General features: G+C 48.4%; 2 protein-coding genes across 6 annotated transcripts in view; one reads left to right on the forward strand and one right to left on the reverse strand.

Moving 5' to 3' along the window:
• CALB2 (calbindin 2) overlaps positions 1-14,296 on the forward strand; it is a 28,862-nt gene extending 14,566 nt beyond the window's left edge. Inside the window, exons 4-11 of one of the 4 annotated variants that reach the window (XM_005899534.3) lie at positions 2,162-2,242; positions 7,624-7,680; positions 8,269-8,346; positions 8,843-8,898; positions 9,215-9,254; positions 9,411-9,464; positions 10,214-10,285; positions 14,021-14,296. In XM_005899534.3, the coding sequence (XP_005899596.1) occupies positions 2,162-2,242; positions 7,624-7,680; positions 8,269-8,346; positions 8,843-8,898; positions 9,215-9,254; positions 9,411-9,464; positions 10,214-10,285; positions 14,021-14,137 (555 nt within the window). In that variant the 3' untranslated portion in view covers positions 14,138-14,296. Of the gene's footprint in view, positions 1-2,161; positions 2,243-7,623; positions 7,681-8,268; positions 8,347-8,842; positions 8,899-9,214; positions 9,255-9,410; positions 9,465-10,213; positions 10,286-14,018 lie in introns of all 4 variants that reach the window. The other 3 variants (XM_070388040.1, XM_070388041.1, XM_070388042.1) reach the window with 3 other exon arrangements.
• CMTR2 (cap methyltransferase 2) overlaps positions 1-19,087 on the reverse strand; it is a 106,307-nt gene that overhangs the window by 84,938 nt on the left and 2,282 nt on the right. Inside the window, exon 2 of one of the 2 annotated variants that reach the window (XM_070388037.1) lies at positions 9,533-9,623. The exons of the other annotated variant lie outside the window; for it this stretch is intronic. The gene's annotated coding sequence lies outside the window, so the exon portion shown is untranslated. The remainder of the gene's footprint in view (positions 1-9,532; positions 9,624-19,087) is intronic. 2 annotated transcript variants of the gene reach the window in all.

The following is a 19,087-nucleotide window of genomic DNA, read 5'->3' on the forward strand; positions in this document are numbered from 1 at the left end:
TGCACACTTATACATACACATATACACGTGCACCGGAGAAGGCAATGGCACCCACTCCAGTACTCTTGCCTGGAAAATCCCATGGATGGAGGGGCCTGGTAGGCTGCAGTCCATGGGGTCGCTAGGAGTCGGACACGACTGTGCGACTTCACTTTCACTTTTCACTTTCATGCATTGGAGAAGGATATGGCAACCCACTCCAGTGTTCTTGCCTGGAGAATCCCAGGGACAGGGGAGCCTGGTGGGCTGCCGTCTATGGGGTCGCACAGAGTCAGACACGACTGACACGACTTAGCAGCAGCAGCAGCATACACGTGCACATGTGTACAGGCCTAACCAAACTCTTCTGGAAATCAGTTTGCAACCCATGGTCAAGGGATCCAGAATGACAACTGGGCACACAAAGGAGGACACAGTTCTTCCGGGGTGGACTGGTTACCATGGCGCCTCAGGTCAGTGCCCTAGAAGCAGATACTGAGACAGAGATTCGAGTGGGTAGGACTTCAAGAGAAGGGAAGAGAGAGCAGCAAGAAAGGGCAGAGAAAGAAGCTAAGCACAGGTGTGGTCTCAGCTGATCTCATGGGGGCCCCTGGAGGGTGGACTGTGCCACAGAGCCAGTCCCACCTTGAAGTAAGGGGTGGTAGGGTGGTCCTTTGAACCCCTATGTCAATCAGGTACTGGATGCAGGCTGCCCACTCCAGGATGGGGGTTGGAGAGGAGGGTGGCTGAGGCAGCCCGTTTGGTGCAGGGCAGTTCTGCAGGGGGCAGCTATGAGCCACTAGCTCACAGCCTTCTCTGCAGCTGAGGGATGGCCCACCAGCCTAGCTAAAGGGGATCTGCAATAGGCACCAAGACCATCCACTATTGATGCCTAAAGTGCAGGTGTTGGAACATCCTGACTCAAATGGGCTTAAAGCAGGGGTCAGCAGGCTTTTTCTGTAAAGAAACAGACTGTGGTCAATGTTTCAGAGTTTGCAAGCTGTACAATCTCTGTCATGACTCTTCAACTCTGCCACTGTGGCACAAAAGCAACCACAAACAGTATGTAAATAAATGGGCCCTGGTGGGCTGCCGTCTGTGGGGTTGCAGAGTCACACGACTGAAGTGACTTCGCAGCAGCAGCAGCCACACTCCAATACAAGTTTCTTTACAGAAAGAGGCAAAGCAATTTGAGACAGGTGGTTGCTAGTACACAGAGGACCCTTTTGGGGGTGGAGAGCCAGATTTGGCTCACGGGCTGTAATATACTGACTCTTGGCTTAAACTGCGAGAGACTCCTAAGGAGAAAGGCCATTAGAAGGGTTGGCGGGTGGTCAAAGAGGCCAGGTCTCCAGCCTGGCTTCTCTGCAGTTCTCCTGGTTCTATTCTCTGCCCCACAATGGCTTCATCCCCAGGCTGGATAAGAAAGCTAGCTACAGCAGTTCCAGACATCACATCCAGATACAGAAAGGGCCCACCTCACTGGTCCCTGATAAAAGCAAGGAAACCTTTCCCAGGAGTGCCCTCAGCAGACCTCCCCTCACATTTCATTGGCCAGGACTAGGTCACTCCTACCCAGAAGCCAATCACTGGCCAGGGAAATGAGATTATTACGTTTAACAGACTGATTAGGATTTGCCTGTGACTCCAGCATGCTGGGAGCAGAGAAGGGGGCGGGGGGGGTGGGGGTGGCGTGCCGTGGCACATCCTGCATTTTTTTAAAAACCAGATGTTTGCAGTATAATTTATATACAGTAAGCAGCATCAATTTGAACTGTAAAATTCCATGAGTTTAGACAGCTGTATATAGCTGCAATCAAAATACAGCATCTCCATCACCCCCAAAAGGTCCTCTGAGCACCAGCAACCACCCGTCTCAGACTGCTTTGCGTTTTCTAGAAGTGCATATCCATGGAATCAGTAAGTGCTCCTTTGAGTCCTAACACACGCATTTCAAAGTGGCACTACTTTTGTCCCTTCAGCTACTCATACCGAGGCTTGGGGGCACCCAGAAGCGCGTCTTAGAAAATCCTTCTTCCCATTTAAAGGGCTGCCAGCCCCTGTTTTCAAGGAAGCAAGCAGAATGGAACAAAACGTGACTCCCACTGCTGCCTTGCACTGGCTGTTCTCCGTCCTTCCCTGGCAGGGCTGTAATGTTACTGTCACTCTCTGATCCCCACAGCTGGCACAGATCCTGCCGACCGAGGAGAACTTCCTTCTGTGCTTCAGGCAGCACGTGGGCTCCAGCACCGAGTTTATGGAGGTGAGACCAAGGCGCTGCCTTCTCTCTTGCACGCTGGGGCCTGCCTTTCTCTCACATTCAGAGACAGGACCACCCTATGCCTGTAATGGTCTCAGTAAGATACCAAACCCCTTCTGAGTAGCTGAGCTACTCCAAGTGTGGTCTGTGGACCAGGAGCATCAGTGTCACCATTAACTGGGTGCTTGTTAGAAATGCCAAGTCCCTGACCCGCTGAATCAGAATCTACATTTTAACAAGACCCCCGGTGGTGTGTGTGCACGTTAAAGTGTGGAGGATATGGTGAGAAACAAGCTTGGGTGAAGTACCTTTTTGCTTCCCTTGTGGGGTTCAGCTGGTAAAGAATCCGCCTGCAATGCAGGAGACCTGGGTTCAATCCCTGGGTTAGGAAGATCCCCTGGAGAAGGGAAAGGCTACCCACTCCAGTACTCTGGCCTGGAGAATTTCATGGACTGTATAGTCCATGGGGTCACAAAGAGTCGGACATGACTGAGCGACTTTCACTTCAAAGTACCTTTGGGAAATCATGTGTACACCCTGCTTGCCGTTTGGGTATCTGACATAGACGTTTGCATATTATAGGCTCTGGGAAGTCCTGCAGTAAGCAGACCTGTTTTACTCAGTTTGCTTCTAGACTCTTTCATGTTTTCATCTCACTCAATAGCATTAGTGTTCCTAGAATTCAGAGTTCCAAGAAGCATTCTTGGATAGGATGGATTCAGCTACCATGCTAAAACTGAAAAAGGCCAGTGAGAATTCCAGTTTCCAGTATCTTCCAGGCTTGATCTTTGACTGTGGTCATGGCTTCACTGTCCATCTTCAAAGGGACGTGGCCATCTCTGCAGTAGGGATTCTTTGAGATCTTCATGTGAACAGGACAATGAAACTCAAGTGTCTTCTGATTAATGTTCAAATAGATTGAACCATGAGAAACTGCTCGTACTTAATCATTCTTTATTTATAAAAATTGGAAATTCCTTACAGTTTAACCAAATATATTACTAATCCAGCAAACTACCAAATATTTTCTCCTATTTTTCTGGGGCTCTGCACCCTAGCCACTCAATGTATGTGTCCGTCAAGGTGAGATTCAACTCATCCCCTCATCATCCCAACACACACACACACACACACACACACACTGCCTGCTGTGATAACTAACTGGCCTTCAACACAACTCCAGTTGCCATTTGTCATGTTAAATCCATTTCCAGCCACCGGTAATCTCCTGTGATTTGTGCTTAAAAATGACTGGAAAGCCAGTCCAGAAACACACATGGCAAGTGAGTTCCCCACATGGATGGAAAGTCAATTAGAAATAATGGATTCTCAGGGTAGAAGACTCATTTTTTTAAGTGGCAGTGTGCCTAAGCATTAGATATGGGTTTAATTTTATGGTGCTTTAACGGATTTTCTCCGGTTTTTTCAAGATGGCAAAATCCCATAAGCTAGTAATTTGACATGCTGGATTCTGTTCTTAGCCCCCCTTGCCTATCTAGAAGAAGTCGCGTATACGTAGAACTTGTCAGGAGGGCTACTTTTGTGAGTGTCAACTTTCTGTCTATAGATAAGGGGCTTCCCTAGTGGTCTAGTGGTTAAGACTCTGCGGTTTCACTACAGGGGCACAGGTTCCATCCCTGATCAGAGAGCTAAGATACCACCTGCCACACCATGTGGCCAAAAAAGAGAAAAGAAAAGGGAGCATTTATACCTGGTTGCTCCTTTCTTGATAAGGAGGCAACCAGACACTGGCTCTGTTCCACTTATGATCAGGAAAATGGGGATGATAGCTTACAGGGTATAGAGATGCTTAAAGAGGAGCAAACCCCCCGCCCCTCTCTAAATCATCAGTGGTTTCTTTCTGTGTAGTTGACTTGGTTCCATGTTTCACCTGTCTTTATCCTTTAAGCTAAGCCCAGCATAACTACCGATCCCTGCCCCATCCCACAAGTTCCTGGAACCCCACTGCCTTACAGGACCGTCCCCTCCTGGGGTTGTGCATTGGTTCCATCTTTGTCAGCTGGAAACCTGAAAAGGCCCCTCTGTAGCCCCGAAAGCCTTGTGCTCTCAGATGGTTTCCATCCCACTGCTCAGAACAACATTTTAATTTCTAATTTTAGTGACACCTCAGGCTTTCTTTGAGATTTCACAAAGCCCAGGTCTCTTGAACTCTTTTCCTTGAATGGGAAGAGAACAATGACCCGCTGATGGCAGCGCACAAAGTGCTGGGAGGGAAGAGAAGTCCAGCATGAGGTCACGGGGCTGGGGTGGACCCAGGGAGGGAAGGCAGACCTGCTGGGAGGCTCTCACTCTGAAGGCAGCTGAATGCCTTGCTTTCTGTGAGCACTGGAGTCCCTTCAGTTTATCCCCCCCTCAGGCAATTTGGGGGGGCATCTGACTTTTCTCCCAGTCAAGACTCAACCTAGAAACCAAATTCTAATGCACTCAATGCATGCAGGTGGTTGGTGAAGTCATATTTGAAAATCTGCACATATTTCTTTGTGCTTAACTCAAGGGTGCATTTTCAGAGCATGAGATGGAATATTTTGATGGAGCTGGGCATTTCTTTCCCCAAAGAAAGTTCTCTTCCCAAGTCAAAAGCTATCTATCCAAGTTTCATGTAGAATAAGTCTACAAGCAACATAACTTTCCAAAAAACCAGGATCAAATTTTTTGAGTCACTACTATATCAAAGAGTTGGACACAACTGAGCGACTGAACAAGACAAGACTTATACCATGAGAGTCACAGCCCAGTTTGGTGGTATGGAAGAAAGATCCTCACACACCTCACAATAAAAGGGGGATGTGCCACAGACAGATGCATATGTGGTACATACATACAATGGAATATTACTCAGCCATAAAATAGAAAGAAATAATGCCCTTTGAAGCTACATGGCGGAGAAGGCAATGGCACCCACTCCACTACTCTTGCCTGGAAAATCCCATGGACAGAGGAGCCTGGTAGGCTGCAGACCATGGGGTCACTAAGAGTCAGACACGACTGAGCGACTTCACTTTCACTTTTCACTTTCATGCATTGGAGAAGGACATGGCAACCCACTCCAGTGTTCTTGCCTGGAGAATCCCAGGGACGGGGGAGTCTGGTGGGCTGCCCTCTATGGGGTCGCACAGAGTCAGACACGACTGAAGCGACTTAGCAGCAGCAGCAGCAGCTACATGGATGGAGAAAGAGATTATCACACTAAGTGAAGTCGGTCAGAAAGAGAAGGACAAATACCATATGATATCACTTACACATGGAATCTAAATTATGACACAAATGAATGTATCTGTGAAAGAGAAACAGACTCCCAGACACAGAAAACAGACTTCTGGTTGCCAAGGGGGAAGTGAGGGGGGCAGGCATGGACTGGGAGTTTGGGATTAGCAGATGCAAACTATTATATATAAAATAGATAAACTAGATAACGTAAGCCCCTGTATTTACAGGGAACTGTATTTATTATCCTCTGATAAACCATAATAGAAAAAAACATGAGAGAGAACATATGTGTGTGTGTTTATACACACACATATGTGTAACTGAATCACGATGCTGTACACCAAAACTAACAATATTTTAAATCAACTATAATGAAAAAAATGTTTTCAAGTGGAGGGCATGATGTGGGGTTAGGGATGAAGGAGATCAAATTTGGGAAAAGAATGAGTGCCTGCTGACTCTTAGAAAATCAAGTGTTGCTGGTGTCTAGGTGTGCTATTTGGGGTTAGGGGAGAAGGGAGTGAAAATTAAGGGAAGAAGACTTGAAAGAAAATCTAAGAACTATGGTCAGGCACCAAAACAGACCAAAGTTTAGGGAAACAGGGTTCCCTGGGCCTTCCTTCACAGATACACCCACGTCCATCACCAGCACCCCTCAACATGGCATTCCCTCCTCCCCACCAGGTGGCTTGGGTTTCAGGACAGCTGCACTCAGGACCAGATTTTTTTCAGGACCATTGTATTAGTTACCTATTGCTATGTAACAAATTACCCCCCAAAATTCACCAGCTGAAGGCAACATACATTTTATCATCTCTCAGTTTCTGTGGAAATTTGGTAAAGCTCAGCCAAGTGGCTCTGGCTCAGAGTCAAGATGTCAGCAGGGCGGCAGTCATCTGAAGGCTTGACTGGGGCTAGAAGGTGCACCTTCGGGATGGCAGTCACCTGTGGCTGTTGGCAAGAGGCCTCAGGTCCTCACTCCATGTATCTTTCTATGGTGCTGCTTGAATGTCCTTACCACATGGCACCTGGCTTCCTCCAGAGTGAGTGATCCAACGGGGAGAATAAGAAGGCAGCCTCACTGTCGTTATGACTTAGTCTTTGAAGCCACAACCGCCACATCTGCCATATTCTATTCATTAGAAGTGAGTCACCGAGTTCAGTCCACATTCAAGGAGAAGGGAATTAGGGAGGTGCAGAATTTATGGGCATTTTAAAACCATTCCAACTGCTTTTCCTTGTTTCTCCTGTGTAATGTCTGCTCCTGCTCAGATGTACAAAACAGAGAGGAAAGAGGTGGTGAGAACCACATCACCTGCTGAAGCTCTGTTTCTCTCTGATCCTCCAGATGCTGTGGTCAGCAGGCAGTTCTCTGGTTTCTCACAGGGACCCAATGCATGTACCAAGTAACTGGGACTCAGATCAGAGCCCAGAACCAGTAATGGAGCAAAATCCAGGGAGGGACTGACTCTCCAGGCCTAGGTCACATGTCTACCTCTGGAGATTGGTCAGCCCTTCTTGAACCATGTGTACTGAGCACAAGAGAGGGGTAGTTTCCTAAAAAACAAAGGAGGGGGGATGATTTTTATCAGAAAGATGGCAGAGTGGCCTTGGGATAGTCTGACCAAAATTCTGTTCCATCCTCAGACATGGCTGTCACAGGCATCGTGATGAGGGGTAGAGGACACAGTACAGTGAGGAGTGACAAAAATCTGTTTCTACCCCTTCCAGAGGGGTCTTACCCTTGCCCCCAGGGCCCACGCAGAGAATGAGAGGCTTCCAGAACAGTAAAAGGACACTCAATACACCCACAACAAAAACAGGATCCACAGATCCTAGTGCTAGTCCTGGCAAAATCTGCCTGGCTGGTATCTAAGAAAACTGTAACCCTGGTTACAAGATGATCGTGAAGCCAGTTAGAGTAGGCAGACCCTGTCCCAGCAGGGTTTCTTCCTCCTCTATGTGACCTTGGCCAAGACACCTGCCCTCGTTTCTTCATCTGCAACATGGAAGGCACTGGGCTAGACCATCTCAATGTCCCCGTCCCACTGTGATATTCTTGAATATCAAGACCCAGCCTGGTCCGTTAGACGGAGAGGAGGGAAGCTTATAGGTGTGGATAAATCTTTGTGAATAGGTTGACATTCCCGTTGCAGGCTTGGCGGAAGTATGACACAGACAGAAGCGGCTACATTGAAGCCAATGAGCTCAAGGTAGGATGGGCCTTGTCAGGGAGGGTGTGGAAAGATGGAGAATGGGCCTGAGGCCCAAGTGGTGGTGGGCTTAAGGAACCTGGGGAGGGAGGAGATGTTGGGTGAGGAAGTTGGGCGTGTGGCCTGATCAGGGATACCCAGGCCTGGCTCTGAATGGTCGGCCATGTGAAATCAGCAACCTGGAGCTGCAAGGTCCCAGAGTACAACCAGTCCACACGCCTCAGCACGTCAGTGCCCAGAACAGGCATCCTCAGTCCTCCAGCAGTTTGGCCTTCTGGCTTGTACGTCTACCAAACTCCTCTAGACCCAGGGATCTCCAGGCACGACTTAGTATGTGTTCTGGGCTCTCTGAGGAGCCAGAGCTGGTTTCTACCACCTGCCCTATGGGATGAGGTTGCATTTAGCAGCTCCTGCCTCCTTTGGGGATACTCCACAAGCATTAAGGGGTGAGGGAATTATGAGGGCTGCAAGCTATGCAAACAATGGGCTTCAGAAAACAAGATCGAGTAACTGTCTGAAGAAACAAGTATGTGAGTCAGGGGCAGAGAGACTGGGTCAAGAGCTCTGAAGAGGCCTTTCATATTCCAGGGATTCCTGTCTGATCTGCTGAAGAAGGCGAACCGACCATATGATGAACCCAAGCTCCAAGAGTACACCCAAACCATAGTGAGTGGCCAGGGCACAGGACATGGGACCAAATCGGTGGGATTTGAGGTTTGCGGGGTCATTAGTTGGCTGATTCTTCAGGCTGGGGAGAAGTGACTCCCAGCGGCAGCTGGCAAGAGAGATGCCAGTTCATGGCCCCAGCACCTTCTCTCTGAGGTTCCCACTCAGCCAGATGCTCCTGGGCCAGAGTACGACCAGAGCATCTGTTTGTGTGGCAGCCTCCACAGCTCCAGGGGAGGGCAAACTTGGAGGGGGAGGCCTTCAGTGTTGGCCTCTGTCCTCTGCAGCCCTGTCCCTCAGAAAGCGGAGAGGAGAGCCATGACCAAGTCCCTGCTGATTTAGCCCATGCTGCTCCCTGCCTCCAAGTGACCTCAGAGGACACATGAGCATGCTCTGCCACGTTCCTCCCTCTCCAGTACAGGGGATGGCAGGTCAAGGTCTCACATGAGAGAAGGTCAAAGCAAATAATCCAAGTACCACTTTCTGTCCCCAACAGCTACGGATGTTTGACTTGAATGGGGATGGCAAACTGGGCCTCTCGGAGATGTCCCGGTAAGTGCCTGACCTCACTCACCCCAGCATCGCTGTTCACAAGACCCTGGCAGATAATCCCTGTGCTACCGTTCCATCACCAGGATCAACCAGTGGGGAAAGTGACGGGTCAGGTGTCCCAAAGCTCCAATCAAAGTTAGATCAAATAGTGACCATCATCCCCTCAATGTTCCGTCTCCCTCTTTTTTGAACTTTCCTCTGAAGTGCTCAGAAATCATTTCTGTAACTACAGATGCTACTTCTGCATCCCCCCAGGTCCTCGTTCTTCCTGCCTCTGCTCTGTCTCCTAATTACTGCTCTAACATTATCTTTCCAGACTCTTGCCTGTACAGGAAAACTTCCTGCTTAAATTTCAGGTAAAAGAGCGGCTTTGCTTTTCTTCAGTTCCTCCCTTCCCCTCGTCCCTCTGAGCTCACCCTTCCTCAAAACACACACACACATACACACACACACACACACACACACACACAGCAGGGCTTTGGCTTCTGTCTTTAATACCTTGGGCCTTCTAGGGCATGAAGCTGACCTCGGAGGAGTTCAACGCGATCTTCACCTTTTATGACAAGGTAAGATAGAGGACAGTGTGGATGGAAAAGCAGGAGGCCCATCCCAGTCACCCCACCAGAATGCTCACCCTGGTCCTTAGAAGTAAACAAGCTGTTGGAGCAGCAGTCTGGGCCATGCAGTTCCTTCCTGCCCCTCTGGATTCCCTGCAGCATCTTCTGCTGTATGAGAAGATAAATGTCCTTAACAACGTGTGGCTTGTGGGACCCAAGGTTTTGGTTCCTTCAAAGTACAGGAGAGAATAGCTCGCAGAAGGGAAGAGGGTCATGGCCAGGACTAGGATGCGATTACACTGTTGGGGCCCAAAGGCAGGAGGTGCTTAGTACTGCCCCCTGGGGCCAGGTCATCACCTTGCTGTCCTTCTAGGAAGTGGGGAGAGGCCCTCTGTGCCATGTCACCCCTCTCTTAGCTGCCCTTGCCTAGTGACTCCAGTGGTTTTCCTCAGAACTACAGGTGTGGGGTAAATAGCCCCATGTTATCCTGACATATTATTGTGGGATTCAACACCCAGGGAGTTAGCTAAATGCTTCTTGAACCTCATTTACATTTTCAACGCAAATGTAAAATACCAGAAGGGAAGATTGCCATTTGCCCTGGGCCCTCACATTGCTGCAGTGACTGGCAAAGTCAGAAGTGACGTGTTATTTGGGCACCTCTTTTGCTCAGAGTGAAGACCCTTAGCAAAGCTAGACTCTGGTCAGGGGTTAGCGTGAGTTTTGAGGCTCTGTGCTGACCCTTGGCTCCCTTCCAGGACGGAAGTGGCTACATTGATGAGAATGAACTGGACGCCCTCCTGAAGGATCTGTATGAGAAAAACAAGAAGGTGAGGGGCTGAGCCCAGAGGTGGGGTGCTGCCACGGGGGTGGTGTGGAAGCGGGAAGGCTGGCCAAGGAGTGTATCTTGCTCCCCTCTGATTACCCCTAACGAGGCAATAGCAGTTTTTTGGGTTCTTTTCATGGTTGATTATTTTAAATACACATACCAGAGTTTGCCACCCTAACCACGTTTAAGTGTTCAGTTCAGTGGCACCAAGTACACTCACAGCCTTCTGCAACCATTCCCGCCGTCCAGCACTCTTTTTGTCTTCCCAGAATTAAAGTCTGTACCCAGTAAATGATGACTCCCCTTGCTGCCTCCCCCCAGCCACTGGCACTCACCATTCTACATTCTGTCTCTGTGAACCGCACTGCTCTAGATACTTCATACAAGTGGGATCATACAGCATTTGTCTTTCCGTGTCTGGCTTATTTCACTTCATGTACCTTCCTCAAGGTTCATCCGTGTTGTGGTATATGTCAGAATTTCCGTCCTTTTTAAGGCTGAGTAACGTGGTGTGTCTATCCCACATTTTGTCTGTTCGTCCACAGACAGACACGTGGGTTGCCCCACCTGCTGACTGATGTAAACAATGCAGCTATGAGGCCATGGCAGTCTTGACGTGGCACACTTCTTGGAAGTGTCAGTCATGTGGCCAAAAAAAAAAAAACTTTTACACTAGGAGAGATTTGGAGGAGAAGGGCCAGTAGGAGTTGAGGGCATTCTGAATTGACTCTAGAATCTTGAGCTGGGGAAGGGGCTAACAGAAGTCCCTGACAAATCTGTTCCCTGGAAGGAAAGGCTGGGAACTGGACTCCATTACTTTGCCTGGTCATGTTGCCTCTTGGGCAGTCCTCAGGGGCTCATCTCGGTTCCCAGGATGGGAGGACATAGGCAAAAAAGGAACCAGAAGACAAGTCTTGGCAGTGTCTTCCTCCACCTCCTGGAAAATGTCTTTCTCTGAGCAAATAGCTTTTTTGCTGCTTTCTTTAATTAGATGCTGAGTGATCTATAATTCCCTGCATTGTCTAACTGCCTGGGAAGTCAGGCAAGAACTAAATTTAACTCCTAATTTCAGGGAAAAAATTTCATCGTGGCCGCTGAGTCTGTCTGTCTCCCTTTCCAGTTGTCTTCTGACCTCTTTATCCTGAATAGCATCCATTTCTTTCACCCTAAGTTTATTTTTTTTAATGTTACCTATAATAGCTTTTTGAAAGAGGCAGAAAATAAATCATGTGCAAATACTTCCTAGGAAGAAGGAATTACTCATCACGTGCTTGAACTTGGCAAACTTTTTCCTGCTACCAAACTCTAGGAGAAAATTATTTGTGTATCCTTATGTGTTCAAGGGATGTTCGGCATCATAATGAAAAATATGCTTAACTGTAATTAGAATAATGAGGTATAGTTTTTCTCCATATGACCCTACGTTATGCCTGAGGCTGATGGGCCTCGAGGGCAGGCATTAAATCTTGGGAGAGACCTGAATTCCATGGTCATCATCTAACTAGGCTCTTCCCTAATTCCCACAAAAGACAACTCATATGGCTACAAAGCTTGACTTTCTGAGATGTGCAAATAAACAAACAAAAAGTCAGGTGTTGTGGTTAAGAAAAATTCTGAAAGTTAGAGAACAAGGATATTAATAAAGTTGTTTACCTGGAAACCTTCCACCAGTACTAAGCTTCAGACTTAGCACATGGAGATCAAGAAAAAGGAATCAGTAGAGAGAGCTACATGCCTGTAAATAACCTGAGTTGGGAAGGGAATGACCATTTTTAGGTGACCCCACATGGCAGATGCACATGCCATTTTGATGGTGCCTACATGGACAATGCGGAGAAGGCGATGGCACTCCACTCCAGTACTCTTGCTTGGAAAATCCCATGGGTGGAGGAGCCTGGTAGGCTGCAGTCCATGGGGTCGCTAAGAGTCAGACACAACTGAGCAACTTCACTTTCACTTTTCACTTTCATGCATTGGAGAAGGAAATGGCAACCCACTCCAGTGTTCTTGCCTGGAGAATCCCAGGGATGGGGGAGCCTGGTGGGCTGCCGTCTATGGGGTCACACAGAGTTGGACACAACTTAGCAGTAGCAGCAGCAGCAGCAGCACATGGACAGTGAATCGGTTTCGAAGCAGATGTCTCAGGCTCCTGCGGGACAGGCTGATGGGCTCAAACGTTGACATGTTCTTAGCATTCCTAAGACAACTGCAACTGCTAAAGCCTTCCCCAGCTTCACACACAGTGCTTCCAGACACAGAAAGGAAGCAGCCTCCTCCCTTCATTCTGCTTGAACTCCTCAGGCCATGCTGAATCAGAGGATTTTCTCAGGCTCATGGGTGATATATGGGGTCCCTTCCTTGGCTCCTGATGGAGGGATAGGTCACTCAGGCACACCTCAGTGTTATGGACGAGGTGACATTTCCAGGAACTTCACAACTTTAGGGAAGTTAGAGATGTTTGCAGAGTGCCTTGGGACTGGCTGGTGGCACAAACCCAGAGATCAGTCATGTGAGGAGATGTCACCAAAGAATGCAATGAAAGACTGACCCTCAAGCACTGAGTACAGGTGAGCCAGGTAAAGAATTACACAGCCTTCTGGACTCAAGGGACTAAGACTGTTCATGGCTGTGGGGTTGGTTCCATCCTTTAGCCAATACCTTAGTCTTCACATCTCAGTTTTCTCATGGGGATAATGACCCATTAGCATAGAAGTATTTAAAAAAAAAAAATCTGCCAACAGGTTCAATATAAGAGGAGGAGGAGGGGAAAAGAAGGAAGGAGGGAAGGGAAGGGGAAGGAAAGAGGTGTAAAGGGGAAGAAGGAGGGAAGGAAAAAAAGGAAGGAAGGAGGGAAGGGAGGAGGAAGGAAAGAGGTGTACAGGGGAAGAAGGAGGGAAGGAAGAAGCAAAGTGCTTCAGTGATTTTCCAGTGATGATGACTTTGCTGCCTTTCAGTAGTACTGGCCATTTGCATCCGAAGCCACACAAGGCGTATCAGATGCTGCTGTTCTGTCCAGTGCTGGCCTCCAAAACCCCACGGACAGAGAAGCCTGGCAGGCTACAGTCCATAGGGCCTCAAAGAGGCAGACACGACTAGATGACTGTCACTTTCAGTTTTCCATTTTATATGAGACCGTGAGTCGCCTGTCTTAGAGCCTCTGAAGGCCTCAAGGTGCCAGTGAACAAGAAGTAGGCTGGTAGGCTTTGCCCCTGGAGGAGAGAGGAATTAGAATTCCTTGTTCCGCTGGGTGAGGCTTAGGGCAAAGACAAAACCTTGGAGTTTCCCTGGCATTCTCTTTCTCACCCAAAAGGACCCAGCAGACTAGTGGGTGGAAGCCCAGTGAGGTAGAGGAATTTAGCGAAGCTGTATGTAGATAATGACTGGCGTGCATGCTGAGTGTCAGGGACTGTGCTTGATGCTGTTTACATTCATTTCTCATCTAATCATCGTTAACACCTCAGTGAGGCAGATTTATTCCTGTACTGATTTTACAGATGAGGCAGCTGAGACTTAGAAAAAGCTGAATACTTTCCCCAAGGCAATGAAGCTAGTAAGTGAAAGGGAGAGCACTTTAACCCAGGGCTTTCTGACCCCAAAGCCCATGCTCTGTATGCCTCTCAGCTACTTGCACTGAGATGGGATAAGGAAAAGGTTCTGGTGAATGAACACGAGGGCCATTTGGGGGGGGGGGCACCTTCCCCTGAACCTGCCCTTACCCTCTCCCTCTGTCTCCCAGGAAATGAACATCCAACAGCTCACCAGCTACAGAAAGAGCGTCATGTCCTTGGCTGAGGCGGGAAAACTCTACCGCAAGGACCTGGAGATTGTCCTCTGCAGCGAGCCCCCGCTGTAAAACAGGGGATGGGGGCTGCTTCTCCACCTCCCCCTCAAACCTGCCCCTGCTGCCCTGCCACTGCCACCCAGACCCAGAGATCCTGATCATCCCTGTGACTGTCCCTGCCACCTGCACACACCAGCCTGCAGAGCAGGAAAGGAGAAATGGAGAAGGGGCTGCTGCACACACTCTGTGTGCGGGGGGCACCAACCTCGTGGGAGGTGGGCAGGGGCACGGACAGGAGGTCCCTGGTTCTCTTTGCTGTGATGCATGAGCTCGCTCGCTGTATGATTTAGACTTCTACGTCCAACAGAGTGGACCCTCTCCTCCGCCTCTCCCCCATGCCACTGGCCACCCCAACCCCCAGGCCCCATGGCCCCACCTCGCTAATGGTGTAGCTGTCTCTCAGAGCTTCTTGTTCGTGGTGGGCGTCAGCCTTGTCCTTTTCTTGATGCAGTGTATGCCTTTTCCCTTTGGGTTTCTTGTTTACCAAAGAAGAGTTTACAGACAATAAAATGTTCTCCTGTGGAAGCTCTCCCATTCTGGCCAAGTGGTCAACTTTCTCTCTGCAGCCAACTCTTGACAGAGAGAGAGCCTCTTCTCAAGTGAGTGGGGAGGCTGGGGGGAACCAGCCAACTGGTGTGTAAGCACTGGAAGCAAGGGCACAGGACCCCAGGACTCTGGGCTCACCCTTGCCACGCACCGCCTGCTCTCCATCAACCTGTCGTTTTTCTGCTCCGTGTTTGTTTCTAGGTTTCTGAGATCATAAGAGCAGTTATCAGTTCACTGCAAATTTACTAAATGCCAGCTATTGTGCAAAACAGCTCACCCGCAGTGTCTCTCAGTCCCTGGAGAGGGGTGCTGGGACCGTCTCCTCTGAACAGACGAGGAAAACTCAAGATTAAAGAGGTTAAGTAATGAGCCCCGTGTCTCAGGGCCAGTCGGCGGCGCAGAGCCAGGGTATGACTCCTGAGCGTCGGATCCACATTTTTTTTTAATAGGCCATGCTGCATGTCTTGCAGGATCTCAGTTCCTTGACTGGGGATTGAATTCATGTCCCTGGCAGTGGAGCACGGCGTTCTGACCACTGGACCACCGTCTTCACAACAGGGATACCACAGTCTGTGGTAATGGGACTGGGTGTCCCGAGTAGGGGTGACCTCCACTCAGGAGTTCCAAACACCAAAAACTTAACTTCTCCCCACAAAATGCAATTTACCCCACAACAACACATCAGGTGCCCCAGGGTCAGCATAGCCTTTGGGTGCAGAGAACTCTTTGGGACCTCAGAATAGAGAGAGAACTGTTTTTGTGTGCATGCGGTTTTGTTTTTTTAATGCTATCAGGTTTGACTGTCTACAAGATGAGTTTTGACTTTACCTCATTTCATGCCCCAATAGTCCTTGCAATGAATATTACTTCAGGTGAAGAAACTGAAGTTCAAAGACATTAAGTAACTTTGGAAGTGTCCATTTGATAACCAGGAACCTAGCTGGAGCAACAGAGCCCCCAGAGTGGATATACCTGGGTCAGATATACGAATCTATTTTAGGTTCTCTGAAAAGAGAATCTATTTAGGTTCTCAGAGAAATGGATGAAGTGAGAGGAGTGGCCATGCTGCCATCGTGGGGCGGGGGGAGTCCAGATGGAGGAAACAGCAAGTGCAAAGGCCCTGAAGAGGGAGAGTTCAGAAATGTGGTCGCTGGGGCCAGAGCAGAATAACGGAAGGGCGTGAACAGTAAATAGGGCTGGGGGAAAGGGTGAGGCCAGGTGGAGGCCAGGACAAAAGGCACTGGGTCAAGGGAAGCCGCAGAGAGGGGGGACGTCAGAGAAGTGACATGATCTCAAAGGTCACTCTGACTCGTACGTCAACACTAAACTTAGGAGAGAAAGCAGAGACATCAGTTAAGAGGCCAATGCACTAGGGCTGCTGAGAAACGCTGATGACTTGGACCAAGGAAGTGATGGGAGGTGACAGCAAATATCAGATTCTGGACCTATTTCTAGGATTGAATCAAAAGAGCTTGCTGAAGACTGGATAAGTCATATGGGAGAAAAATGAGTCAGGAATGGCTCCACGGCTATTAACTGGAGCAACTGGGTGCATGGGGGATGCCAGTAACCCAGCAGGCAGACAGCATGTTTGGGGATGGGGCAGGGGTAACCGGGATATGACTGTGGCTTTCATAAGAATAAGAGGCCTATGAAAGCTTCCTGATGCGAGGGACTGGTTGTGGGGGAATCTGGGTCTTGCTCTGATGGGTGGGGCCGTGCTCGGTAAATCTTTAACCCAATCTTCTGTTGGGGTGGGGCTGCGTTCCCTCCCTGTAGTTTCGCCTGAGGCCAAACTATGGTAATGGCGACCTCCCTCAAGAGGGCTCACACCAGCATACCAGTACGCCGCAGCTCCCAGCGCCCCTGAGCCTGTGGCAGGCCACTGCTGACCCACGCCTGTGCCGGAGACTCCTGGACACTCCCAGGCAAGTCTGGCTCAGCCTCTTGTGGGGTCACTGCCCCTCTCTCCTGGGTCCTGGCACAACAAGGTTTTGTCTGTGCCCTCCAAGAGTCTATTTCCCCAGTCCTGCGGAAGTTCTGTAATCAAAACCCACTGGCCTTCGAAGTCAAATGCCCTGGAGGTTCTCAGTCCCTTTGCCGGATCCCCAGGTTGGGATATCTGTTGTGGGTCCTAGAACTTTTGCAACAGTTCAAGACCTTCTTTGGTGTAATTCTTCTCCAGTTTGTGGGGCAATGCTCAGTGGCTCTATGGTGGGGCTAACAGCCACCTCCTCCAAGAAGAATTATGCCACACGCTGCGCCTCCCAGGTCTGCTGCAGCCAGAGCCCCTGTCCTTATTACAAAATTCAGACTTAAACTGAAGAAAGCAGAGAAAACCACTGACCATTCACGTATGACCCAAATCAAATCCCTTATGATTATACAGTGGAAGTGACAAAAAGATTCAAGGGATTAGACCTGATAAGAGTGCCTGAAGAACTATGGACAGAGATTCGAAACACTGTATAAAAGGAGGCGATCAAAACCATCCCCAAGGAAAAGAAATGCAAACAGGCAAAACAGTTGTCTGAGGAGGATTTAACAAATAGCCGAGGCAAGAAGAGAAGCAAAAGAGAAAAGAAAAGATATATCCATCAGAACACAGAATGCTAAAGAATAGCCAGGAGATATAAGAAAGCCTCAGTAATCAGTGCAAAGAAATAGAGGAAAACAACAGAATGGGAAAGACTATAGAGATCTCTTCAAGAAAATTAGAGATACCAAGAGAACATTTCATGCAAAGATGGGCACAATAAAGGACAGAAACGGTATAGACCTAACAGAAGAAGAAGATATTAAGAGGAGGTGGCAAGAATACACACAACTGTACAAAAAAGATCTTAATGACCCAGATAACCACGATGGTGTGATCACTCACCTGGAGCCAGACATCCAGAGTGTGAAGTCAAGTGGGCCTTAGGAAGCATCACCACAAATAAAGCCAGTGGAGGCGATGGAATTCTAGCTGAGCTATTTCAAATCCTGGAAGATGATGCTGTGAAAGTGCTGCACTCAAATGCCAGCAAATTTGGGAAACTCAGCATCGGCCACAGGACTGGAAAAGGTCAGTTTTCATTCCAATCCCAGAGAAAGGCAATGCCAAAGAATGTTCAAACTATCACACAATTGCACTCATCTCACATGCTAGTAAAGTAATGCTCAAAATTCTCCAAGCCAGGCTTCAACACTACGTGAACCGAGAACTTCCAGATGTTCAAGCCGGATTTAGAAAAGGCAGAGAAACTAGAGACCAAATTGCCAATATCCACTGGATCACAGGAAAAGCAAGAGAATTCCAGAAAAACATCTACTTTTGCTTCATTCACTACGATAAAGCCTTTGACTGTGTGGACCACAGCAAACTGTGGGAAAATTCTTCAAGAGATGGGAATACCAGACCACCTTACCTGTCTTCTGAGAAATCTGTACGCAGGTCAAGAAGCAACAGTTTGAACTGGACATGGAACAATGGACTGGTTCCAAATCAGGAAAGGAGTATGTCAAGGCTGTATATTGTCACCCTACTTATTTAACTTATATCCAGAGTATATCCTACTTATTTAACTTATATCATGCAAAATGCTGGGCTGGATGAAGCACAAGCTGGAATCAAGATTGTTGGGAGAAGTATCAATAATGTCAGATATGCAGATGACACCACCCTTACGGAAGAAAGAAAAGAGGAACTAAGGAGCTTCTTGATGAAAGTAAAAGAGGGGAGTGAAAAAGCTGGCTTAAAACTCAACATTCAAAAAATGAAGGTCGTGGCATCCGGTCCCATCATTTCATGGCAAATAGATGGGGAAACAATGGAAACAGTGACAGACTTTATTTTCTTGAGCTCCAAAAATCACTGCAGATGGTGACTGCAGCCATGAAATTAAAAGACGCTTGCTCCTTAGAAGAAAAGCTATGGCCAACCTAGACAGCATATTAAAAAGCAGAGACATTACTTTGCCAACAAAGGTCTGTCTAGTCATAGCTATGGTTGTTCCAGTAGTCGTGTATGGAGATGAGAGTTGGACTATAAAGAAAGCTGAGTGTCGAAGAATTGATGCTTTTGAACTATGGTGTTGGAGAATACTCTTGAGAGTCCCTTGGACTGCAAGGAGATCAAACCAGTCAATCCTAAAGGAAATCAGTCAATACTCATTGGAAGGACTGATGCTGAAGCTGAAACTCCAATACTTTGGCCATATGATGAGAAGAACTGACTCACTGGAAAAGACCCTGATGCTGGGAAAGATTGAAGGCAGGAGGAGAAGGGGACGACAGAGGATGAGATGGTTGGATGGTATCACTGACTCAATGGACATGAGTTTCAGCAAACTCTGGGAGATGGTGAAAGAAAAGGAGGCCTGGCGTGCTGCAGTCCATGGGTTGCAAAAAGTCGGACATGACTGAATGATTGAA

The sequence above is a fragment of the Bos mutus genome, chromosome 18, assembly GCF_027580195.1.
Source record: "Bos mutus isolate GX-2022 chromosome 18, NWIPB_WYAK_1.1, whole genome shotgun sequence".
In the NCBI taxonomy this organism is placed as follows: Eukaryota; Metazoa; Chordata; class Mammalia; order Artiodactyla; family Bovidae; genus Bos; species Bos mutus.